General features: G+C 41.8%; 1 protein-coding gene across 3 annotated transcripts in view; it reads right to left on the bottom strand.

Annotated features, from left to right (window-relative positions):
- The window catches only part of LOC134349410 (dihydropyrimidinase-related protein 3-like), a 226,137-nt gene that overhangs the window by 22,343 nt on the left and 179,682 nt on the right, over positions 1–24,112 (bottom strand). For all 3 annotated transcript variants that reach the window (XM_063053672.1, XM_063053674.1, XM_063053675.1), the window contains exon 12: positions 13,941–14,120. In XM_063053672.1, coding sequence (XP_062909742.1) covers positions 13,941–14,120 — 180 coding nt within the window. The remainder of the gene's footprint in view (positions 1–13,940; positions 14,121–24,112) is intronic.

The raw sequence follows: 24,112 nt of genomic DNA, 5'->3' as shown, positions 1-24,112 counted from the left end.
CCAGGATAATCAAGGACACGACCCACCCAGCCATCACACCTTTCGTCCCTCTTCCCTCCAGGAGAAGGCTCAGGAGCTTGAAGATTAGTACGGCCAGATTTGGGAACAGCTTCTTTCCAACTGTGATAAGACTGCTGAACAGATCCTGACCCGGATCTGGGCCATACCCTCCAAATATCCGGACCTGCCTCGGTTTTTTTACACTACCTCATTTTCCATTTTTCTATTTTCTATTTATGACTTATAATTTAAATTTTTAATACTTACTAATTGTTTACTATTTTTAATATTTAATATTTGTAATCCAGGGAGCGGAAAGCGCAGAATCAAATATCACTGTGATGATTGTACGTTCTAGTATCAATTGTTTGGCGACAATAAAATATAAAGTATTTTGTAAATAACACTATTCTTTACATTTCTGGTCAGATGCTAACTGCATTTCATTGGCTTTGTATCTGTACTCTGCACAATGACAATAAAGTTGAATCTAATCTAATCAATTATGTAAAGAATGCTTAATTAAACAATTAATATTACTCAAATATTAATTACACTATACTCCTCCCTGCTTAGTATAAAATTCAACTCAATAAAGAATGCATCTCAACTATATACATAATATGCTATACAATACAGCTACTTTATACACATCCAAGCTCAGTAAGTTTTAAGTTGTCCCATTCAGACAAAGATTTAATCACTTGGAGGATTTCTTAATCTTGTGGGATAACTTGTTCCTGATTGGGGGTGGGGGAAGTCACTCTGCTCAGTGGGAGGTACTTGTGGCTGTGAAACAATCTCAGATTCTGGAGTCTCCTCCATGGTGGTTGTAGAAGTTGATTCCAGGACAGCAGGTAGTGATTCTGACAGCACTGAACACCTTTCTTCTCTAAGACTTGATTCTTCTCTCTGCAACTGATTGATGTGTTGTCTTCAGACGACATCTGGCACAATATCCACTGTGTAGGAGAGTGGTCCTGTTCTGTCCTTAATCTTTCCAAGTGCTCACTTCTGATTCACCTCTGTAGTCCCTCAACAGGACTGCTTGTTCAGGAGTAAAAGCATCAAACATCCTTGCGTGAAGAACCCTCAATTTGTCTCAGCTGTTTGTCCTGCACACGCCTTCTGAGATGGTGTTTGAGAAGAACCAAGCAAGAGCACAAGGAATGACCCAGGAACAGCATAACTAATGAGCTGTTGGTTGTGGAGGGTGCTGCATTGCAATATGTGAGGAAATTGGTAAACTTTTGATTCAGTGTCAGTGTAGTGTGTTCTGCTGACATTGCTTGCAGTGTAGTCTTTAGACTCTGGACAAATCTTTTCACCAAGCTATTTGTAACCGGACGGTACAGTGCAAATATAATTTGTCTTATTCCATTTATTTTCAGGAAATAAATGAAACTGTTCCACTACAAACTGTGGCCAATTGTCACTGACTAACTGTTCTGAAACACCAGTCCTCGAGAACAGGCTTCTCAACTTATTAACAGTGTGCGAGGCTGTAGTAAAGACTATTGGGAATACTTCTGGCCACTTGATAGCTACATACACTACTAACAAGAAATGGTTCAGCAAAATCCACATGACTCCTCTGCCAGAGCATGCAGACCATTCCCAAGGATGGAAAGGCACTGCTCTTGGAATCTTCTGGATATGTTGGCATCCTGAACAGCGCATTGCAAGCTGCTCGATCTGCCAATCTATCCCAAGTCAGCAGACAAAGCTTTGAGCCAACGCTTTCATTTTGACCATGCCTAGATGACCCATGTAGTTCCTCCAACACTTTAGCTCTCTGCTTGGATGGAACAACTCTCAATCCTCACATAATCAATCTCCATCAATGGCAAGTTCATCCCGGTGCTGGTAAAATAAATCAGGAAAGTGGAGTTTCTGCTGCACACTTCAGCCATTTTGGGTGGCCATGTAGACCTGAGACAGTGTGGGGTCTTTTGGATCATCACTGCTGTAATCTGGAAACCTTCGATTTGCATCTGGGAGAATATATCAAGAGAAGTGTTCTCTTTAGTAAATTTTGCAGATATTTCCTTTTCCAAGGGTACACAAGACAATCCATCAACACTTCCAAGATTAGTTGTCCTCTTCAATTTGGTTTTGAAATTGTGTCCTTCCAGAAACAGAGCCCATCGCAGAATATGTGCTTTAGCTGTTAGTGGAACATGCTTCTGTGGTTGGAAGATTGACACTGGTGGTTGATGACTGACAATGAGGGTAAATGCTCTTCCATCCAAGTACTGGTTAAAGCCAGATGCAAGGCCCCTCTGTCAATATGTGCATAATTTTCCTCTGTAGTGGTAAAGGAATGTGATGAAAGGCAATGAGTGTTCACCTCTATCACACATAATGTGACGTGACTGCACCTATACCATAAGGTAGGTGTCACCGACAAGCTTCACTGCACAATGTGGATTATAATGTGTCAGTACAGTGTCTGACGTCACCATTTCCTTTGTCTTTTGGAAAGCCACCTTTCACTGCTTTGTCCAATCAGTGGCAATGTGTTCAAGGTTTGGAGTGCAGTAACCAGGTTTGTCAGGAACCTGTTATAGTAATTGACAAATCCTAAAAAAGACCATAACTGTGATACATCCTTTGGCCTTGGGGCATCCATCACTGCTTGAATTTTCTCAGACTCTTGTTGAAATCCTTGCTCATCAATGAGGTGACCACAGGAAGTGATGCTTGGTTTGAAGAATTCACACTTGTGTAGTGCACTGAGGCCATAATCTTTTAATCTTTTTAAAAACGGTCTTGCGATTTTGGAGATGTTCCTTGCCATTCTTGAACACTGTGGCGACATCACCCAGTAACTTTCTTAATTCGCTTTCAGCTGACTCCATTACAGGGATGTGGCATGCAAATGGTGGATGGATCTCCAATCTAGTTGTAGTTATCTCAGCCAATCGCACGCCCATAATGCCGGCTCTCCTAATTTTATTTTAGCGATATACAAGCCCAATGTGGCTTGTTGGTTGTTGTACTTCACTGTTATGAATGTCATTCCAAAGGAGTCATCTTTTCTCCAGTTTAAGTTCTTAGCTGGATAGCTGCAAGCTTCAGTTCAGTATCTTGGAAATACCATTCAAACTCATTTTGTGGGATGACTGAAACAGCCACACCAGTGTCCAATTATATTTTAATTAATTTGCTGTTCACTACTGGTGAAAGTTACATTGCTTGTCTCCTGTTAGTTTTCATACTGTAAAATATCAAAGCTATCCAGTCCTGTGTCACTCTCAAGATCAGATTTTTCATCAACAGCATGCAGGTTAATGCTCTTTTTGAAACTGCAACTTGGCTTTTCAATCTTCGTCTCTTCCTTGTGCAGTCCATTTATTTCTGTCTGCCCAACATGCTCGTTGCATGTGTCCTACTACTCTGTTGCATTTTCTGCAAGTTGCACCTTCAAACCTGCATTGGTCTGGTGTCACAATGGTAGCACTATTTGTTTGGCCAGGCCCATTTCAGTTTTACATTGCAATCTTGTTTACGTACACTTTCATTCCTGACTGCAATTATGTCTCTGGCTGCTTTTGCATTGATAGTGATATCAACTGCTCTTTTAAATGTGAGTTGTTCTTCAGTCAGGAGCCATTTTTGAATGCTTTCTTGTAAGATTCCACTAAGTGACCTCTTAAGTGCATCATTAAGCCCATCATTGAAATGACCATGCTTAGACAATCTCTTCAATTTAGCCACATCAGTTGAAATGGACATCTCTTCCTTTTGATTCTGCATATGAATCCTAAAACATTCTGCAGTCAAAAATCAGTTTGGTTCTAAGTGTTCCTGCATTACTTTCATGATATCAGTGAAGCTCATTTCGGCTGCTTTAGTTGGAGCAGTTAAACTTCTGAGCAAACTGTATGCTCTTCCACCAATTACACTCAGCAAAACCGGCACTCACTTCTTACTGGCTATCTAATTTGCTTCAAAATACTGCTCAATTTGTTCAAACAGTATATTTACAATATTATTATTACTGAAATATTAAATACACAACAAAACCTTCGTAAGGTATCAGGTCCCGATAGATGCTTCAAAAGGGTGATAATCAGACCAGTGCCCAAGAAGAGCAGGGTGAGCTGCATCAATATCTACAGTCCAGTGGCACTCACATCTACTGTGATGAAGTGATTTGAGGGACTGGTTATAGCTGGAGCCAACTCCTGCTGAAGCAAGGATCACACCCTTTGCAATTTGCATATCGCCACAAAGGGTCTATAGCGGATACAATCTCACTGGCTTTCCACTAGGCCTTGGATCACCTGAACAATAATCATACCCAAGACAGGCTGCTGTTTATTGATTACAGCTCAGTGTTGAACACAATCATACCCTCAGTTCTAATCAACAAGTTCCAAAACCTGGTCCTCTGTACGTCCCTCTGCAACTGGATTCTTGATTTCCACGAGGGAGACTACAGTCAGTGTGGATCAAAAATAATATCTCTTCCCCGCTGCAATCAATACTGGCACACCTCAAGGATGCATGCTTAACCCACTGCTCTACTCTCTTTACACCTACGATTGTGTGGTTGGGCACAGATCAAACGGCATCTATAAATATTCTGATGACATAAGTATTGCTGGCAGAATTTCAGATGGTGTCAAGGAAATGTACAGGAGTGAGGTAGATCAGCTGGTTGATTCTGAGTGGTGTCATATCAACAACTTTGCAATCATCATCAGTAAGACCAAGGAACTGATTGTGGTCTTCAGGAAGGGGAAGTCAAGGGAAAACACATCAGTCCTCAATGAGGGGTCAGCGGTGGAAAGGGTGAGCAGTTTTAAGTTCCTGGGTGTGAACATCTCTGAAGACCCATCCTGGGCCCAACATATTGATGCAATTACAAAAACATGACAGTGGCTATATTTCATTAGGAGTTTAAGGAGACTCAGTATGTCAAAGACACTCTACAGACACTAATTTCTACAGATATACCATGGAGAGCATTCTAACCATCTGGTATGGAGGGGCATAGGACTGGAAAAAGCTGCAGAAAGTTGTAAACTCAGCCAGCTGCATCATGGCACTCGCCTCCCCAGCATCGGCGACACCTTCAGAAGGTGACATCCATCATTAAGGAGCTGCACCAGTCAGGACATGCCCTCTTCTCACTGCTACCATCAAAGAGGTGGTACAGGAGCACCTCCTTTCCCACTGCCATCAGATTACTAAATGGACACAAACACTAGCTGACTATTTTTTCTCTCATTTTGCACTACTTATTTAATTTAATTATATATACACAAACACACAGTATATATACTTATTGTAATTTAGTTTTTTTTAAATATATTGAAACGTATGCTGTCACAAAACAACAAATTTCATGACATATGCTTATGATATTAACTCTCTTTGGGAGAGCTTTAAAATGGGAAAAGATAAAGCAGTTTGGGCAAACAAAGATCAAGTTTTCTCCACAGGCACTGAAAATCCAGGAACACACAAAATACTTGTTTTCACTTAGGTCAAGATGATAGTCAACTTACAGTTTTTTTTAAAGTTGGTGAAATTTCTAGGCCAAGGTTCTAAATACCGACTGATTAGGAATCAGAAGCATAAGGAATTCCATGTTTTGTTATTTTTTTTTCTTTAACTGCACCTGGGCTTCCACTTTCTCAGACAGTGAGGTAGTAATGTTTCCACAGGAATTTTTAAAAAAACTTAACATTCATAATACTTTCCTACAGTTTCTATTTCTGGGTTATTTTAATTGGGTTTTTGCGACTGCACCTAATATTTCTAAAACAATAACAAAATTACACATTGAAAAACTGTAACAATTTCTAGCTTGATATGACTGTGTAGTAACTGTCTTACAAAATAAAACGAAGAAGACACTACCAGCCTTGTCGACAGAGGATACTCTTTTTTAAAACGATTAAGTAGCCTAACTGCAATGATAACTCCTGACAAGAGTTAATATACTTGAATAGATGCAAAAGTGCTCCAAGCTCTTCACTTAGGAATGTTTCACTCCTACTTCTCTGCCTAGTTACTGCTGTCCAAGAGGGAGCTCCATATATAGTGCAGTTGTAGCTCAATTAGAGAGAAAAAAAATTCCTTTGAACTTTTCCCTGTGTCTGTGTCAGGACTGAGAGGTGCTGACATCCTGTCACTGATGCACATTTGTAAAGCATTATGCCCAGATGTGCTAAGAAGTTCACTTACCATACATAAGGGAAGTATTACTGACTGTGTACTTCCATCTGGAGATACAGGGAAGGAAACAGGTTTTTCTGACCAATCAGATCTGCTCCAACATTTTGTAAACCTTGCACATTCTTTAATCCTCCCAGTTCTGTTCTCTATCCTTTTACTCAATCTGTTTGTACTGCTATTTCTGGGGTATACAGTTGTTCTCCTTCATAAACCTTGCATTTGATTCTGATTTTCTATTGCTGTATAATCTCTATTATTTTTGGTTTGGTCTGGGGCAAAAAAATGTACATCCTTTCAAACCTATATTTATTTCCAAAACTTTGAGTTTAAATGATCTTGTTTAATCCTCCCTTACCCTTGTAACCTTGTCCTGATCCACTGCCAAGTGAGAACTCTGATTTGCCTGCTTATGCATCTTCCCTTTCTTTAGCACACTACTGGAGGGGTCTGCCTCTATTGCCTACAACCTGAGTTCACCTAAATCTCAGTCTCGAACCCCTCTGCCATTTAAATCCTACTTTTCTGTACAGGACTCCTGTTACCTGACTTAACATCATCAGTTTGTCTTTAACAACACTTGTTGGAAGGAACACAAAGTCATAGCAGTTCATAGAAAGCTCTGGCATAAATGAAATTTATTACTCCACATATTCTTTTTACCAAAATAATGGCAATTAATCCAGGGGCCATGGCTATTGTAGGTATTCCTACTGAATTTAGCAATAGACTTTAGAATGCACCCTTCTTTAAAAACAGTTACTTTGTCCTTTTGTTTTTTACTGTCAGGGTGTTGTAAATCTGAGTTGTTGGCCAACCAAGTGACCGGTCTCCATGTAGACCTAGGTCAGGTTGCTTATCCACCAAGGAGAATATTTGATGTTGTTCAGTCGTTCAGTTGAGTCCGACTCCTCATGACCTCATGGTCCAAGTTTTCATGACAAGATACGGAAGTAGGTTGCCAGGCCTTTCTTCCATGCAGATAATGCTGCTGGCCAGGTTGAGACCCGGCTGGGCTTGAACTCAGGACCATATGCCTCGAAGTCCAGTACTGATGCCACTACACCACCAGCCGGCCCACCATGGAGCCATTGGGGGTCAAACTGCCCTTAAGTGCTGGAACGCCACACTAATAGCATTAGTTGGTGAATTTATAGCTGATGAAGTAAATGGTTACGGCTGTCTCTGGAGCTTTCTGATGGACTGACCTACCTTCCCTTCCCTGGATATTATTGCAGACCGACACAGGTATGCCTCAGCTGTTTATTTATTCAGCAAAGCAATCATAGCTAGCAAACCTTAATGAGCACAAAACATCGCACATGTAAATTTTGACTGTTATTTCAAGACAACAAGTTTCTTTAAATTCTGAGCACTGCAATTCTTATTTAACATTCAAGATAGTTACTCATTTGTTAGGCTGCTTAGCAATAAAATTATTTTGAGGTGTGTCATAGCAGATAGGCCAGAAGGTATTAGTTTTTAATCATTGTGTTACACTGTTTCCAGCTTTTGTATTTTATTTTTGGTTAGTCTCATTTAAAAGATGAATTGTAATGTTATCATTTCATTTTGGCAGTTATTAAGATTCCACACAAATACTTGTAGTTCTCTAGTTCTGATAGTTCCTTACCTTAATTTATCGTGCTTTTTTTAAACTAAGCAAGTGCTGATTTTCTTCAGCAGTTATCCTTTCATTTTAATGTATGAAGAACAAATATACCTGCTGGTGGAATGCTAAAATATATTGACAATGCATGCATGGAACATCGTAGCAGAGAAAGTGGTTGAGGAGAGTACAATAACATTAAAAAAAATTTGGATAAGAGCATGAACAAGAAAGGGTTGGAGAGATAAGGGCCATATGCAGGTAAATGGGACTAAATTAGGAGGGCACCTTGGTTAGCATGTGCCGGTTCTGCTTTCTGTGACTGATTCGATAAGCAACAGGACTGGCAAAGTTGTCCTATTAAAGAGTGAGATTAATTCCAACTGAATAGCTTCTGTTTGTGCTGTTACATTTCTATGATGCCAGGACTGAACGAACCCTTACCCAACTAAGCAGCATCATGGGCAACCATGACTACCACTGTCCTTAACACCAGCAAAGGCTGTGGCCTAAAGCCAACACTGGCATTGCTCTGGTCAGAAGAGTGAATCTACCAACTGCATGAACACAGAACCTTCTAGCAGCTTTGTTAGAGCAAAGTCAATTGCTGAATCAGAATCAGGTTTAATGTCACTGGAATATGTTGTTTTGTGGCAGCAATGCATAATAAAATATAAATTACTTTAGTACTATAACTTTATATACATTCATATGTTCCAGAAATGTTAAATGTTTCTCTTTAGGCTCCTGTACCACCTCCTTGATGGTAGCAATGAGAAGAGGGCATGTCCTGGGTGATGGGGGCCCTTATTGATGGATGCCACCTTTTTGAGGTATGGCTTTTTGAAAGCATCCTCACTGCTCGGGTGCTCTCTGCAGCTTTTTCTGATGCTGTGTAGAAGCCCCTCCATACCAGATGGTCATGCAACCAGTTAGAATGCTCTCAATGATACATCTGTAGAAATTTGCAAGTGTCCTTGCAGATATGCCAAGTCTACTCAAACTCGTAATGAAATATAGCCAATGTCGTGCCTTCTTTGTAATTATAGCCATGTGTTGGGCCCAGGATAGATCTTCAGAGATGTTGTCACCTAGCAACTTGAAACTGCTCACCCTTTCCACTGCTGATCCCTCGATCAGGACTGGTGTGCGTTCCTCGAATTCCCCAATCAATCCCTTGATCTTACTGATATTGAATGCAAGATTGTTGTTGCAACGCCACTCAACCAGCTGATCTAACTCTCTCCCATATGCCCCCTTGTCACTGTCTGAAGTTCTACCAACAATAATTGTGTCCGCAAATTTACAGATGGCATTTAAGCTGTGCCCTCCCACACAGTCATGGGTGTAGAGACAGTAGAGCAGTAAGCTAAGCACACATCTTTGAGGTGCACCAGTGTTGATTGTCAGCGAGGAGGAGATGTTCATTCCAATCCACAAAAACTGTGGTCTCCTGGTGAGGAAGTCAAGCATCCAGTTGCAGAGGGAGGTACAGAGACCGATGTTTTGAAGAGTACCCTAAAAGGCAGAAATGGGGGTTGCACTTCCCTGTCTTGCAGACAACTTACCTACTCCCTTAACAAAAACCAGTCTCTGCTTTAGACTGTCTGGAGCACTTGGGTCACTCTGCTCCAGTACTTGATAACAATTTAAAAATCCCATTCAATCCTAGCAAAAATAAAAGTAATATTAGATTTTTTAGCCAGCTTTAAACACGTTGTCACCTGATACACGGTAATAATTGGGCAGAGCACCTTTCCCTTCACAGATATCAAGTCCTCTATTCTGCCCTATTAATGCTTTACACAGGGGGCCAATAAATGTTTTGTTTGACAAGAATTACTGCTATGACCCCGACGACGTACCTACCCTCCTTGTCACCACTCCAAGCCCACTGACTTACCATAGGGATTGAAACATCAATTCCTAGTAGCTCTACTAGGACAAATGAGATGGGAGGTTGGTAGTTTGTATTATTCTAAATATGAAACGAAAGGGACTGGGCAAGGCAGGGGTAGGTTTTGTTCACTCCACAAAGGCCAATGCTCTTGTGAGTTCCACCATCTCTCACTGGGCAGCACTAGTCAGTAACAGGATATCCTGTCATATCTGGCCACATTATATATAACCAGATCGCTATTCTACTTGCTGCGTGTTTTGAAGACTACAGGCTTCAAATGAATATTAATCAAGACCAACAGAACACTGCAAACTGCAGGGCAAGTCAACTGGTACAAATCCTTCCTTAATATTCCATTCCAGTGTCCTTCAGCAAAGAGGAGTAAATATGGGCAGATAACAGAGGGTGCTGTGCTAACTATGGGCACTTGAGGGAGTTCACCATGGCAAGCAGAGGCAGTCAACAGACCAGATCATTGAGACATGATATACAGATGTGGTTGTAATTAACATGGCACCATTGACAATCAGTTTGCAACCCCAAATGTTTTCCACAGGTTTGAGCTGTGTTACAACACACCTAACTGCAATGTAATATTTGGCATACAGTTTCAACTGAAAGTTCAAAGTACATATGTCACTTTTTACTATTATATACATACAAGATTTGTTTTTTGCGGGGGTTCACAGAAAATACAAAGAAGCGCAACAGAATCAATGAAAAAATTGCACACAAGAGGGACAAACAACCAATGTGTAAAAGACAACAAACTGCAAATACAAAAAAAAACAATAAATAAACAAGCAATATTGCAAACATAAGATGAAGAGACCTTGTATGTGAGTCCACAAGTTATGGGAACCCGAAGTAGTTTTCGACAATTTCCACTGTGTTATACTACATTTGTATAGCTACTATAAATGGGGCACTCCTTCCTTGTCAACAGCGAAGTGTGCACTTGGAAGCTCTAAACACATTTACATGACTGAGGTCATAGATAAAGCTACAAAAAAAGATAGGTTGCCTTAAGACTTGAGTACTTTCTCTATAAAGGATACTGCAGGCAAGTAACCAGGCCAGGGTACCCTGCAGGGACTGGGAGGAGCCATGCCAGAATACACCTCAAGAATTGGAGGCAGACAGTCATATTAATAAATGGAGTCAGAATCCACAAATCAAGCAATTAAGTTTTGCCACATCTGATGAAACTTTGCATATTTGTTGATTAAAAGGCTTCGAAAGCCTGCCTTTAGAAGGTTCCTGCCAGTTTAGCCAGAGACAATGACAGAAACCCTAACATTTAGTAGTTTTGAACTGATCTTCAAAGTGAGCTTAGTACTAAAACAGCTTTCATCAGCTACTGGAATTAACTGCTGAACAGGAATTCATAGTTCCCATCCTGATTTGGATGTGGGCCTTTCCACTGGTTTTGCTTTTTCACATTGTGTATCTTTCTTGAGCTCTTGAGCAAATATTCAAGCTCTTGAGATATGTGGAAAGTGACAGTGCAAAGGGGAAGGGCAGTAAAAACAAGAGCAGCAGACATGCAACACATTTTCTGCATGCTTGCTATTGGTTATAATTCTGCACTTAGAGTGGAGGAGGCCAAAGATTACAGCAGTAAGTCAGTTCAGGCCGCGTGCAGTACTGTCTGGCATTCTCATATTCCCTTCTTTGTGAAGGTGGGTTTATCAAAGAAAGGTCAGTCTGAAGAGAAAGCACTCTTGGCAGAGCTGACTTGTGAGGCCGTCTGGTGGAAAGAGGCAGCTCGGTCTCCTGGTGTGGGTGTGAGAACGGAGGCACAGGCCACCTTTGTTGGTTGGCGCATGTAACTATATGGACTACTGGTGGTCCTCACCCCCTCCACCTGCTATTGGATGAGAACAGACGACAGACAGGAGTGTTCACACCCAACACAGTCCCGTCTGTATTCAATGCTTGCAGCCAAGGACAAACCTCTCCCCAACATGACACATGGGCATTTCTAGCCACTCATTTTGAGCACTGCTTTAAAGATAGGTACTCTCATATCCTTCCATTAATCTGAAGCAGACTAACCACATTTTGGCAAGTTGTACTGAGGCATATTAATATCACCCTTGGGATTTTCAACTCAACAAGCGCAGGCTCTGCAGTATGCCTGGTACTACATCTGGGACTATAATCTGTCTCCAAACTTCAAAGATCCAGTTCACAATCTAAGCTTGTCATTCATCCCCCAAACGATTTCACGTATGATCTCACAGGCAGAGGAGAGATAGCACTGTGTGTTCCTGCCTTCAGTTCACCCTGAATTACTGGGAATAAATCTCTCTCTCCAGGTGTGGCACCGGAACAAGTACTGAAGGAGTACCACGCTGTCACCCAAGCAAAACACTGTAGAAGGGTGGGGTGGGGGTGTGGTTCTGTTGCTGGCCTGAATAATCCCTCCCTCCAACATATCAGTGGGTTTCTCATTTCCTGCAGAAGCCTGATAACCACAAAGCTGATCACATCTCAAAAGCCTGAGACTAGTTAAAAGTGATTTAGGACAGTGACAGCATCTGCCTCAGGAACTTCAGGTGCAGGTATAAGGCAGAGGGAGGGGCAGAGGAACAGATTAGCCATTCCCTGTGCCAGCACCCAGTAGGCACTGTCACCTTCAGTTTCAGTCAGGGCAAAAATGCCATTCTTCTAGAACAAACTTAGCGGATCCAGGATATAGTGGCTAACCATTAAATTAAAACCCTGGGAGGAATGAAAATCATACAGCATGTGTCAATTACAATTATACCATAGGCAGGACCGGTGAGATGGAGACTGTTTTAGGAATGACGGAGGGGGAATGCAAAGTTTCCACATTCCCCAGGTGAGAGAGAGGGAACCCCATAAAAATGGATCTGGGCAAAAACAGGCTGCGGGGCAGTTGAAGGTGAGAGAGCATGTGATGAAAACTCTAGAAAGGTGGCCAACTGCAGCAGGTAATGCCACCTCAGAGGTGGGCACCAGCTTAGTGGAATCATTATGAGTGTCATGCCACATGACATGGCTGCACCTTTAGGCGTCACCAGCAAATCTCCACTGGAGGGGCAATGGGCTTTGACTCATGTTCTGATTTTCCGCTTGCCAAGCGGAGAACTCCAAGGCATAAAAGTCCAGGCCCAGCCGACATACTGAAACTGCTCTCAGAAGGGTCCAGATATCAATTTCAGGTTTTGTGGCAGCAGTACAGTGTAAGACATGAAAAGGTTACTATAAGTTACAACAAAAAGTACAGAAGTGGAAGAGCAAAATAGTGTTCATGGTTACATGGATCTTTCAGAAATCTGATGGCGGAGGGGAAGGAGTTGTTCCTAAAATATTGAGTGTGGGTCTTTAGGCTCCTGTCCCTCTCAGATGGCAATAATGGGAATGGGGCAAGTCCGAGGTAGTGAGGGTCCTTAATGATAGATGCCACCTTCTTGAAGCACTGGGTCCACGAGTCTTGAAAAACATATTCTAAAGGTGACTAGAGTTACTTTACTTGCACATCTCCACAAACACAGATTAATAGATCCCCAGGCACATTCCCAATTCCACAATCATCAACTGTAACTCCCAAAAGGCAGGAGTGGTCAATGCTGGAAGAAGTACACTTGGAACAATTCGATGAATGTTGTTGTGTAGCATAGCAGTTCATCATTCAAACATCTTCCACTATTCCCATCACATTGAGCAGCTTCAAATGCAATCCTCAAATCAACTGAATATATTGTAACAGCATCACATTCTCTATCACTACTATTCACCTAAACGTATACCAACAACAATAACCTGCAATTTTTCCTGCCTTCAGTAAAAAACCTGACCAGACACTTCAAAGCAAACCAATTAGATGTGGAGCCCCATGGGTACAAGTGAACAAAGAACAAACTGATCAACAAGACACATTTTAAAGAGGGACCTAGAGCAGGAGAGGTGATTGGTTCTGGAGAGCAGAGTCTCGAGAGCTGAAGACATGCCTGCCAATGTCACAGCTGTGATAAACCAAAGTACCTGAAGGAACACATACAAAATGAAAAAGCTCCAGTGCTCAAGCAGCGTCCATGGAGAGGAATAAACCGTTGATATCTCAGTACAAAATATTGACTGTTTATTTCATACAGCCTGACCTGCTGTGTTCCTATAGCATTTTGTGAGAGTTGTTCCTGATCTCTAGCATCTACAGAATTTCGTGTTTCTGAAATAACTGATGGTTCTTCCTGCAAACCATGGGCACCTTACCTGTTTTCGTGCCTTGATGCGCTTGTGTACGTAGTCCGAGAAGGGCTTACAAGGGACAAAGCGCCCATTTCCTGGAGTGGCATGAAGGTTTCCATCTTCCAGCACGATCTTCCCCTGGCTAATGACAACAACAGGAGCCCCACTTAACTCCATCCCCTCAAAGATATTGTACTCAGCAGCCTAGGCAGAAAGGGAAAAAGATCAAAAGGAAATGATTAACAAAGTTCTACACATACTTCAACATCAGCAGAAAAATTTCAAAGTACTAACTCTTAATTCATTTAGAGTGGCAAGTGAATTGGAACTAGTTTTGTTTCATCAAAATTACATCAACAAAAGAGGCCTTTGATTAATAGTGCAAAATGGAGAAAGAAAAAGGACAAGGGAGTGTTTAACAGGTGGCTCACATGTCTACTAGCAAAAAGGTTCTGAATAAATTTACATATACCTGTAAGCAAACAGGTAGCATGAAGAAACAAAAAACTGCAGATGTTTAAAATCTAATATGAAGACACAAATGCTGGAAACTTATACTATTGAAGATCTGCTGTCATGTTTTCTGTATCTTATGGTCTTACTTGGGGTTGAGAGGGAAATGGATCACCCATGAAGAAATAGCGGCACACTCGATGGCCAAATGACCTAACTCTGCTCCAATATCTTATGGTCTTTCTTTCTCAGCCTGGAAAGATCTTAGATCTGAAATGCTAACTCTATTTCACTTTCCACAAATACTATCTGACTTACTAAATGTTCCCAGCAGACTATTTTTATTTTTAAAGGGAGTAATGAACACCAGCTCAACATTTGATTCAATTGTTTTTGATTAAAATCAAGACACCCTTTTGACCAGACAGGTAAATACCAAGCTTATTTTGATCTCTCAACAATATAGCTCTCAAACAGACCTGCCTATGGGGACTTAACAGAGGCATATTGAAAAGGAAGTCAGCCTGATCAATGGCAATGGATCCCATTACAATTTGTTGATGATGATGCTATGTGTCTCCACCATGAGTAACTGCCATCTCCCTGCCCTATACTCATCTCTGCAGCATCAGGACAATAAATACACCTCTGTTAGACTACTATTTATTGACTTCAACATGAGCTTCAATACTTTAATTCCAAACAAACTCATCCCCAAACTCCTGGACATGGGACTCAACATCTCCCTGTGCAGCTAGATCCTTGACTTCTTGACCAACAGACCACATTCAGTAAAGATAGCAGTAACACCTCCGTCAAAATTCCCTTCAAGAAAGGTGTCCCACAAGGCCGTATCCTCAGCCCCTACTCTATTCCTTATACACTCATGACTGCATGGCCAGATTCTGCATCTCCAACTTTGCAGATGATACCATTGTAGTGGTCTCTCTCTCTTTCACAAAAAACAATGAATCAGAAAACAGAAGAGATGGACAGCCTGGTGACATGGTGTCATGATGACAATCTTTCCCTCAAAGTCAGCAAAATGAGAGTTGGTCATTGACTTCATAAAGGGGTGGTCACATGCTCCTTGTCACATCAGTGACGTAGAGGTTGAGAGAAAGAACTTCAATTTCCAAGGAGTGAACATCACCAACAGCCTGTCCCAGTCCTAGCATGCTGATGCTACAGTTAGAAAAGCTCACCACCACCTCTGCTTTCTCAGTAGGCTTTAGAAATTTGGCAGGTCTCCTTCAACCTTCACCAATTTTTATTGATGCATCATAAAAAACATTCTACCCAGCTGCATCACTGCTTGGCGTGGCAACTGCTCTGTCCACGATAGGCAAGGAACTCCAGATAGTGGAGGACACAGCACAGTATATCATGGAAACTAGTCAGTCCTCCACAGTCTGTGTCTATACTTTTCAATGCCTTGGTGTAGTAGCCAGCATAATCAAAGATCACATCCTCTTTAGACATACCCTCTTCCTACAATCACCCGCCCCACCCCCCCCCCAACCCCACAATTGGGAAGAAAATATAAACGGTCTGAAAGCATTTACCATCAAGCTTAAGGACAACATTTTTTCTGCTGTTACAAGACTATCGAATGGCACCTAATATGACAAAGTGGACGCCTGACCTCAAAATCTACTTTTTTATGACCTTGCACCTTATTGTCTACCTGCACTACACTTTGTAGGAGAAACACTTTACTTTACATTGCAATTGTTTTACCTTGTACTACCTCAATGCACTAATATAATGAATTGATCTGTATGGTCAAAATGCGAGATGTGTTTTTCACTATATATTGACACATGCAATAATAATAAGCCAATTTACTCACTTTATACCCTGCCAACATTCACTGCCTGAATTTAAATAGGAACACTTTCTCAGTAATTAATCCCTTGGACAGAAAATTTACATTTGAACCCCAAGATGGAACAGATTCAGAACCGGCAAGAATACATTACTAAAAGTGGCAACTGTTTATTATTTTCACAAGTACCAAAATAGAGTGAACAATTTTTGTTTGCATGCCATCCAGGCAGATTATGCCATACAGAAATACATCAGGTAGTTTAAAAAATACAGAATATAGAATATAATTTTACAGTTACTCAGAAAGTACAATGCAGGTAGACACTTGGGGGGTAAGGGTCATTACAAGGTACATTAAAAGTCCAAGAGTTCACCTTTGGCACATTAAAGAAGCTGTCTTTAAGGCTAGCAGTAAGTGTTCTCGAGCTTTCATGGTCTTCTACCCAATAGGAGGGATGACAAAAGGGAATAACTGGAGTGGGAGGGGTCCTTGAGTATGCTGGCTACGCTCCTCAAACAGCCGAGAAGTGTAAGCAGAGTCAATGGAGTAGAAGCCACACACATCAAGGTTGCTGGTGAACGCAGCAGGCCAGGCAGCATCACTAGGAAGAGGTACAGTTGATGTTTCGGGCCAAGACCCTTATCAGGACTAACTGAAACAGCTAGCAAGAGATTTGAAAGTGGGAGGGGGAGATCCAAAATGATAGGAGAAGATAGGAGAAGACAGGAGGGGGAAGGATCGAGCCAAGAGCTGGACAGGTGATTGGCAAAAGGGATATGAGAGGATCATGGGACAGGAGGTCCAGGGAGAAAGACCGGGGGGGGGGGGGGAAAGAGACCCAGAGGATGGGCAACGGGGATAGTGAGAGGGACAGAGGGAGAAAAAGGAGAGAGAGAAATAAATGTGTGTATATAAATAAATAAGAGATGGGGTACGAGGGGGAGGTGGGGCATTAGCAGAAGTTTGAGATGTCAATGTTCATGCCATCAGGTTGGAGGCTACCCAGACGGAATATAAGGTGTTGTTCCCCCAGCCTGAGTGTGGCTTCATCTTTACAGTAGAGAAGGCCATGGATAGACATATCAGAATGGGAATGGGACGTGGAATTAAAATGTGTGGCCACTGGGAGATCCTGCTTTCTACTGGCGGACAGAGCGTAGGTGATCAGCGAAACGATCTTCCAGTCTGCATCAGGTCTCGCCAATATATAGAAGGCCACCTCGGGAGCACCGGACGCAGAATATCACCTCAGCCGACTCACAGGTGAAGTGTCGTCTCACCTGGAAGGACTGTCTGGGGCCCTGAATGGTGGTAAGGGAGGAAGTGTAAAGGCATGTGTAGCACTTGTTCCGCTTACAAGGATAAGTGCCAGGAGGGAGATCGGTAGGGAGGGATGGGGGGGACGAATGGTCAAGGGAAGTGTTGCTTGAAATTCCAGTATCTGCAGATTTCCTCGTGTTTGCAATGGAGTAGAAGCTGGATTTTATGATGACCTGGGCTGTGTTCACAATCTTTGCAATCCTTTGCAGTCTTGGGCAGAATGGTTACCGCACCAAGCTGTGATGCACCCAGGTAAGATGCTTTCTGTGGCGCATCTGTAGAAACGGCTAAGAGTCTGAGATGAATTAGACCTGGTTTCAATTCCTGCCGCTGTCTGTAAGGAGTTTGTACATTCTCTCCATGACCACGTGGGTTTCCTCCCACAGTCCAAAGACGTACCAGTTGGTAGGTTAATTGGTCATTGTAAACTGTCCTGTGATTAGGCTACAATTAAATTGGTGGATTACTATGCGATGAGGCTTGAAGGGCTGGAAGGGCATGTTTGGTACTGTCTCTCAATAACTAAACAATAAATAATTGCCAGAACTACTGCAAAAGGGAAGTATTTGAGACATATGTTTGGGGAAGGGGGGCGGTGTGTGAATCACCACCATAAGAGGTCTCATCAGCAGTGTAACTGGGATCATCTAAACATCTGAAGTTGCTTGACTCAATAACTAACCTCGCTGAAGCAGCTTCATGCTCAAAGTTGCTCCCATATAACAGTCAAATCGAAAGTTCAGAATTTAATTACTTGTTTTCCCTGTTATGAAAGCTCAGAGCTATGAATTTTCAGCTCAGTCTCTCTGAAAGGGACTGGAAAACAATCTAGAATTTACAACATCCATTTTATTTCCCATCTTAAGAGATATGAGCTCCAAAAAGGCAGCAATGTTATGACAGGCTGGGCTATGGGCAGCTCAGCGCAAAAAAAAAACAAGTCACACAGAATTAGGTTCAGTCAAATTCCTTAGAGCCATTTCCTGGTTCAGCACTCTAAGCTGTGACCTCCACCACTCTAAGTTCACACCCCAACTCAGATGGAGCTGGATGTTCTTGCTCTGGGGTAAAAGACTTGAGGCTTGACCAAGAGAATGGGCAATGAGATAGTGTGAAGAGTGGGGAAGAACAAACAGCAGCAAAGTTTCGTGCACCCTGGCAGGCAACAGGGACTCACTACAAAAAAATGTATGCTGAATGATTCAGTTTGATCTCACAAGAGAATGGTAAACAACTCTATTTTGAGAGGGACTTGAAAAAAGATGTAAACAAAATGGAATTTAACTGTCACGTTCCCTTCCAGAACTGCGAGTAATAGTACGTTTAAGTCACATTAGGAACAAGCTACACAACAAATCAAAGTGATAGATCCCAGATGATTGTCATACTGCATTACAATTCCTCTTTCGGGCTAAATATGTTGAGTTTCAACAGGGCAGAGGGCTCTTAGGGCCTATCACAGTGAGTTCGATGTGTACTCAAAATCCTAGGATAGTTGAGCAAAAGAATGGAGGTGGAGGATCCCAAGTAAGGTAGAAGACTCCAAAAATGGGGATGGGGGGGGGGTAAATTGGGTTGGAAGAACTCTAGTTGGGGTATAGAGGATTCCAAATTGAGTGGAGATTTCTAACAACTTCTTGCAATAGAAAAGGTATTTAGCAGAAGGGATGTGACAGGGGAAGACCTGACAGAGGAAGGCAAGCAACAATGGCGGGGGGGGGGGGCAGGGTGGGAAGAATTTGGAAACTTGAATCAGTCTGGTGGTACAGTGGCCCAACAAGGCCAAGTGGACCTCTAAGAACTCCCAAAGGGAGAATCCACCATCCAAGACTGATTCCAAAATCTAACATTGTGAACTTCAATGTAAGATACCAAAATACCAGAACCATATGAATGTCAAAAATTTTGTACTCTGTTGATCCAAATGGAATAGATAACAGGCTATGCAATTCCCTCAGAGACTGACATATGTTCTGCAATATTGCAAAAGCTGAATTTCCACCACTATAAGCTCAAATTGAAGTTTTTTTTCCATTTCCAAAAATAGACACCCTACACTTTGCTAAGCTGAAGAGTCATTATAGCGGAAAAGAAATATATAGTATATTACAGCTGTGGTAGAGACTAATTTGAGACCTGTTTGAAGCAAATATGGACGGAAGAGAAAAGGGAATGAGTGCTGATTAATGGAAAGCAAAGTATTTATCGCATGGTGATGACAGGTACTTCTTGAGATACGACTTCTGGGAGAGGACTTTGCCAAATTTTCACTTTGCGTATTTGTAGAGGGAGGACAGTGTTGATGATCCCATGTTGTGTTTCAGTGAAGTATTTGTAGCCAATAGAAGAAAACTCTGACACAAAGCCACACTGAGACATTTTTGTTTGTCTCCTTAACGAAAACAAGGCAAAAATCAGCCCACTAGCCTAACAAGTAGAATATGAGTGAGCTGCAGCCATCAGTTGAAATACCTTCCAATCTAATGAAGGTAAAGTGATCAGTCAGTTGCAAATCCAAGTACAGCTGGAGAAGGTTGAAAGGTTTGAGGGTGGTGGGAGCAGGTGTGACTGAGTAGTGGGCAGTGGGACTAGGAATATGAAACTTGTCCAGTGCTCTGCTTCTCCTCATCTCACCAGTTAGATAAGCAGGAAGTTCAAAGCCTCAAACACAAGGAAATCTGCAGATGCTGGAATTTCAAGCAACACACTTAAAAGTTGCTGGTGAACACAGCAGGCCAGGCAGCATCTCTAGGAAGAGGTACCATCGACGGCACAGCCCGAAACGTCGACGGCACCTCTTCCTAGAGATGCTGCCTGGCTTGCATTTACCAGCAACTTTTAAGTTCCAAGCCTACCCTCCAGAGGTCTCTTCAAGACAGTTGATATAGCTGCCAAGCACAGGAAGAAACTCCACCACCTGTAATTCAATTTGGTAAAGTGGATTAACTTCGGTCAATCTTATTCAACTTAGAACACAGTGTACTTCTGGTACATAGGACTGTAATATGTCATCCAGCACAGAGTTGCACAGCATGACAACAGGCCCTTCAGCCCACAAGTCCATACTGATCACCAGTTGCCCATTTGCACTAACCCTACATTAATCCCATTTTTATTCCTCCCAAGTTCCCATCAATTTTCCCCAGATTCCACCACTCACCTACATATAAGGGACAATTTACACTAGCCAATAGTCCTCACATCTTCTGAATGTGGGAAGAAGCTGAAGCACCATGGCAAAATACGCATAGGCACAGGGAATATGTGCAAGCTCCATACAAAGAGCACCTGAAGTCAGGACTGAACCTGGGTCTTACCCGCTGACAGTTCCAGTATATATTCTGGTGTCAATTTGACTGCCATAGCGGGTGCAAATTCCTCGCCCTCTATATCTCTCAAAGAATGGCAAAGGCCCAATGGATTCCCAGATAATAACCTTCCTAAACTCCAAAAATAATAAGAACCTGTTTATTTATCCTTTTCCAACTTGAACTTAACATTTGCTATTTGCTAAAACAACAACCGCAATGCTGTGTATGAAGAGTTCTGAGAGGAACAGTCTAGTTGTTTTGTTTAGAAAATGCCAACAGTGTCCTGGTAATTCTGTAATGTTATTTAAATTCCGAGGATCCAACAGGAACTCAGATAATGCCTTGCATTCAGGTCGTACACTGTCCCACTTGACTTTGCCATTGTACAAAATCAAACCATTCTTGCCCCATTCTCACAGCCCACAAGCCGACATGGACTTCACAGGTGTCAACACACCCTTTGAGTCATTTCCATAATCTACCAAAAAGCAAATGCCAGCAGGACATTTGGCTATCTAGGCATTAACTGTGAGTGCTCACCTTAAAGTTCCAATGGGCATTTGATAACAAGCAAAAACAACCACCTATACATATTTCCCTTCTCCTAGGAACACATCGGCATCTCTGCCAGTCTCCTAATAAAATAATTCAAGCTACAAACTAATTATTCCTTTGTCAATCAACTTGCTGAGCCAATTTGAAACATGTAAACCACTTTACACTAAGTAGGTAGCTAATTAAGGTTTTGCCCCTCTTTCTCAGTCACTTATAAAAAGTTGCTTCAAAATTTCAAGTCCACGACTTACCAGGAAACATTAAAACTCTTGGGAAAGACTGCAAAAAGACCTTTACAGATGATAAGCTACCTGCCGATCAGAACACCAATGACCTTGCTGTACAAGTCTACCATTTTCTATTCTGACTCTGGTTAGGCCACACTTGGAGTACTGTGTCCAGTTCTGGTTGCCTCACTATAGGAAAGATGTGGAAGCATTGGAAAGGGTACAGAGGAGATTTACCAGGATGCTGCCTGGTTTAGAGAGTATGCATTATGATCAGAGATTAAGGAAGCTAGGGCTTTACTCTTTGGAGAGAAGGAGGATGAGAGGAGACATGATAAAGGTATACAAGATATTAAGAGGAATAGATAAAGTGGATAGCCAGCACCTCTTCCTCAGGGCACAAGAGGACATGGCTTTAAGGTAAGGGGTGGGAAGTTCAAAGGGGATATTAGAGGAAGGTTTTTTACTCAGAGAGTGGTTGGTGCGTGGAATGCACTGCCTGAGTCAGTGGTGGAGGCAGATACACTAATGAAATTTAGGAGACTACTAGACAAGTATATGGAGGAATTTAAGGTGGAGGGTTATATGGGAGGCAGGGTTTAAGAGTTGGCACAACATTGTTGGCCGAAGGGCCTGTACTGTGCTGTACTATTCTATTCTATGTTCCATGTTCTATTTTTGCATTTACAAGCCTTTATGAAATGTCTGGCATTCCTCAAAGACTCCCCCTCTCCCACCCACACACCCCACCCTCCACCAAAGCCACACACCCACACAAAGATGCGACTGTTTGGATTGGCATGTTTGCCAAATTCACCAGAAAGGCAATTTAAACACTGGCTTGTCCCGGATTAGCCATTAGTGTGTTAGCCAGGTTACCAAAGGTGCCCTTGACGGCTCCAGATTCTGCAAAATTCTATCGACTAAACTGCTTGTCAGAATTCCTGGATTTCCATACATGTTTGAATGCAGAGCCTTGTAATACTGATGCGTCACCTGCTGTCTGCTTAACAACTTCTACATTCAAATTTTCCTTTTGCACACAAAGGCTTTAACCTTCTTTCTGCCTTTCTTTTATCAGGTTTAAAATATTTTTTTCCATGTTTCGGAGATTATCGGTAGTTCAAATACATCATGTTAATTGCACAACAAGAGGACAGATTGGTCTTGACAGGACAGACATGTAGAGGATATTCCCTTTTCACCAGCACCGGGGACATATAACTATACAGTATATACATTTCTTATTGCAATTTGTACTGTATTTTACATATTCCACTGTACTGTCACAATACTGTTGCAGTCTTAATCAACCTAATTCTGATTCTCTTGTTAGAAATCTAGAAACAGGGTCCAAATTTATAAATACAAGATATCCATGAAGACAAGTGTGGCAAAATCTTTTCTTTGGTATTTCCTTAGTACAATGAACCTTTGAGGCAACACACACACAATTTCCAACATCTGCAGATTTTAACTTGTTTGTGATGAATCTTTGAATAACTTCAAAGCAAAGGTACATGCATTTGTGTTAAGGAAAGGGAAGAAGTAGGCGGGAATGCAGAGTTGAATTTATGATCCAATCAGCCGTGGCTCATTGGGCTGGATGGCTTGCTCCTTATTATTTGCATTATTCATTGACAGCATTGAAATTCAGCCAAGAATCAAGCTAGACACAGTTTAACTGGCTGTCATTTTGTCCCCGATTTCTTGGTAGGGCTTGCTTCTCCTCCCATCTCTACAAACCTATTGATTGTGTGATTGTGAATGCTCTTTCACCACTGGGAGTTACCCTTCAATTTCTGGGAGAAATGCAAAACAAAAAGGCTACAGAACTTATTACTGACTTACTCTCTAAGCACCAGGGGAGGGTGCAGGGGAGATTTGAAACTTGTGATGGAAGGGTGTACTTCTCAGTCTATTCATTACCAGCTTTTATAAGGAAAATAAGAACTAGAATAGACAGGCACAGCTGCAAATGCCACAAAGGTTCCATCATACATTTACAAGGTAATCCCTTAAAGGTGAACAACCAGGGTACAATACAAGTGTACCTTTGAGCGATAGATGGGGACATAATATAATTGAGTTCATCTTATTCATAACCTGTTGCCACCCTTGGATAAATTAACTGGATTAGGTAGCCAGGGACTTATTGATGTCTAACCACAAAGAAGTCCAGTGTTGTGGGAACAGAGGAGTGCTATTGGATCAGACTCTGTACCACTGACTCCTGACACCTTCCCGGCAGAGACAAAATAATCAGTTCTAGGCTCTGTGACAAGTCTATTTCAAAGAGAAACTGAATTTTACATCTCATCTGTCTGATGTGACAATTGTGTTTCAAAGTCACATTGGAAAAGGAAATTAGAGTGCAGTTAAAAGGTTTAGAAATACAATTAGCTTCCTTCATTAAAATATGAGGTAGCTGTAACACCCTAGGAAAGGTTTCTCTGCTAGGTTTCACTGCTAACGTAGTGGTCTTTCTGTAGAAGCAGT

Source organism: Mobula hypostoma, chromosome 7, assembly GCF_963921235.1.
Source record: "Mobula hypostoma chromosome 7, sMobHyp1.1, whole genome shotgun sequence".
Classification (NCBI taxonomy): Eukaryota; Metazoa; Chordata; class Chondrichthyes; order Myliobatiformes; family Myliobatidae; genus Mobula; species Mobula hypostoma.
This window is presented reverse-complemented; position numbering and strand designations above follow the sequence as displayed.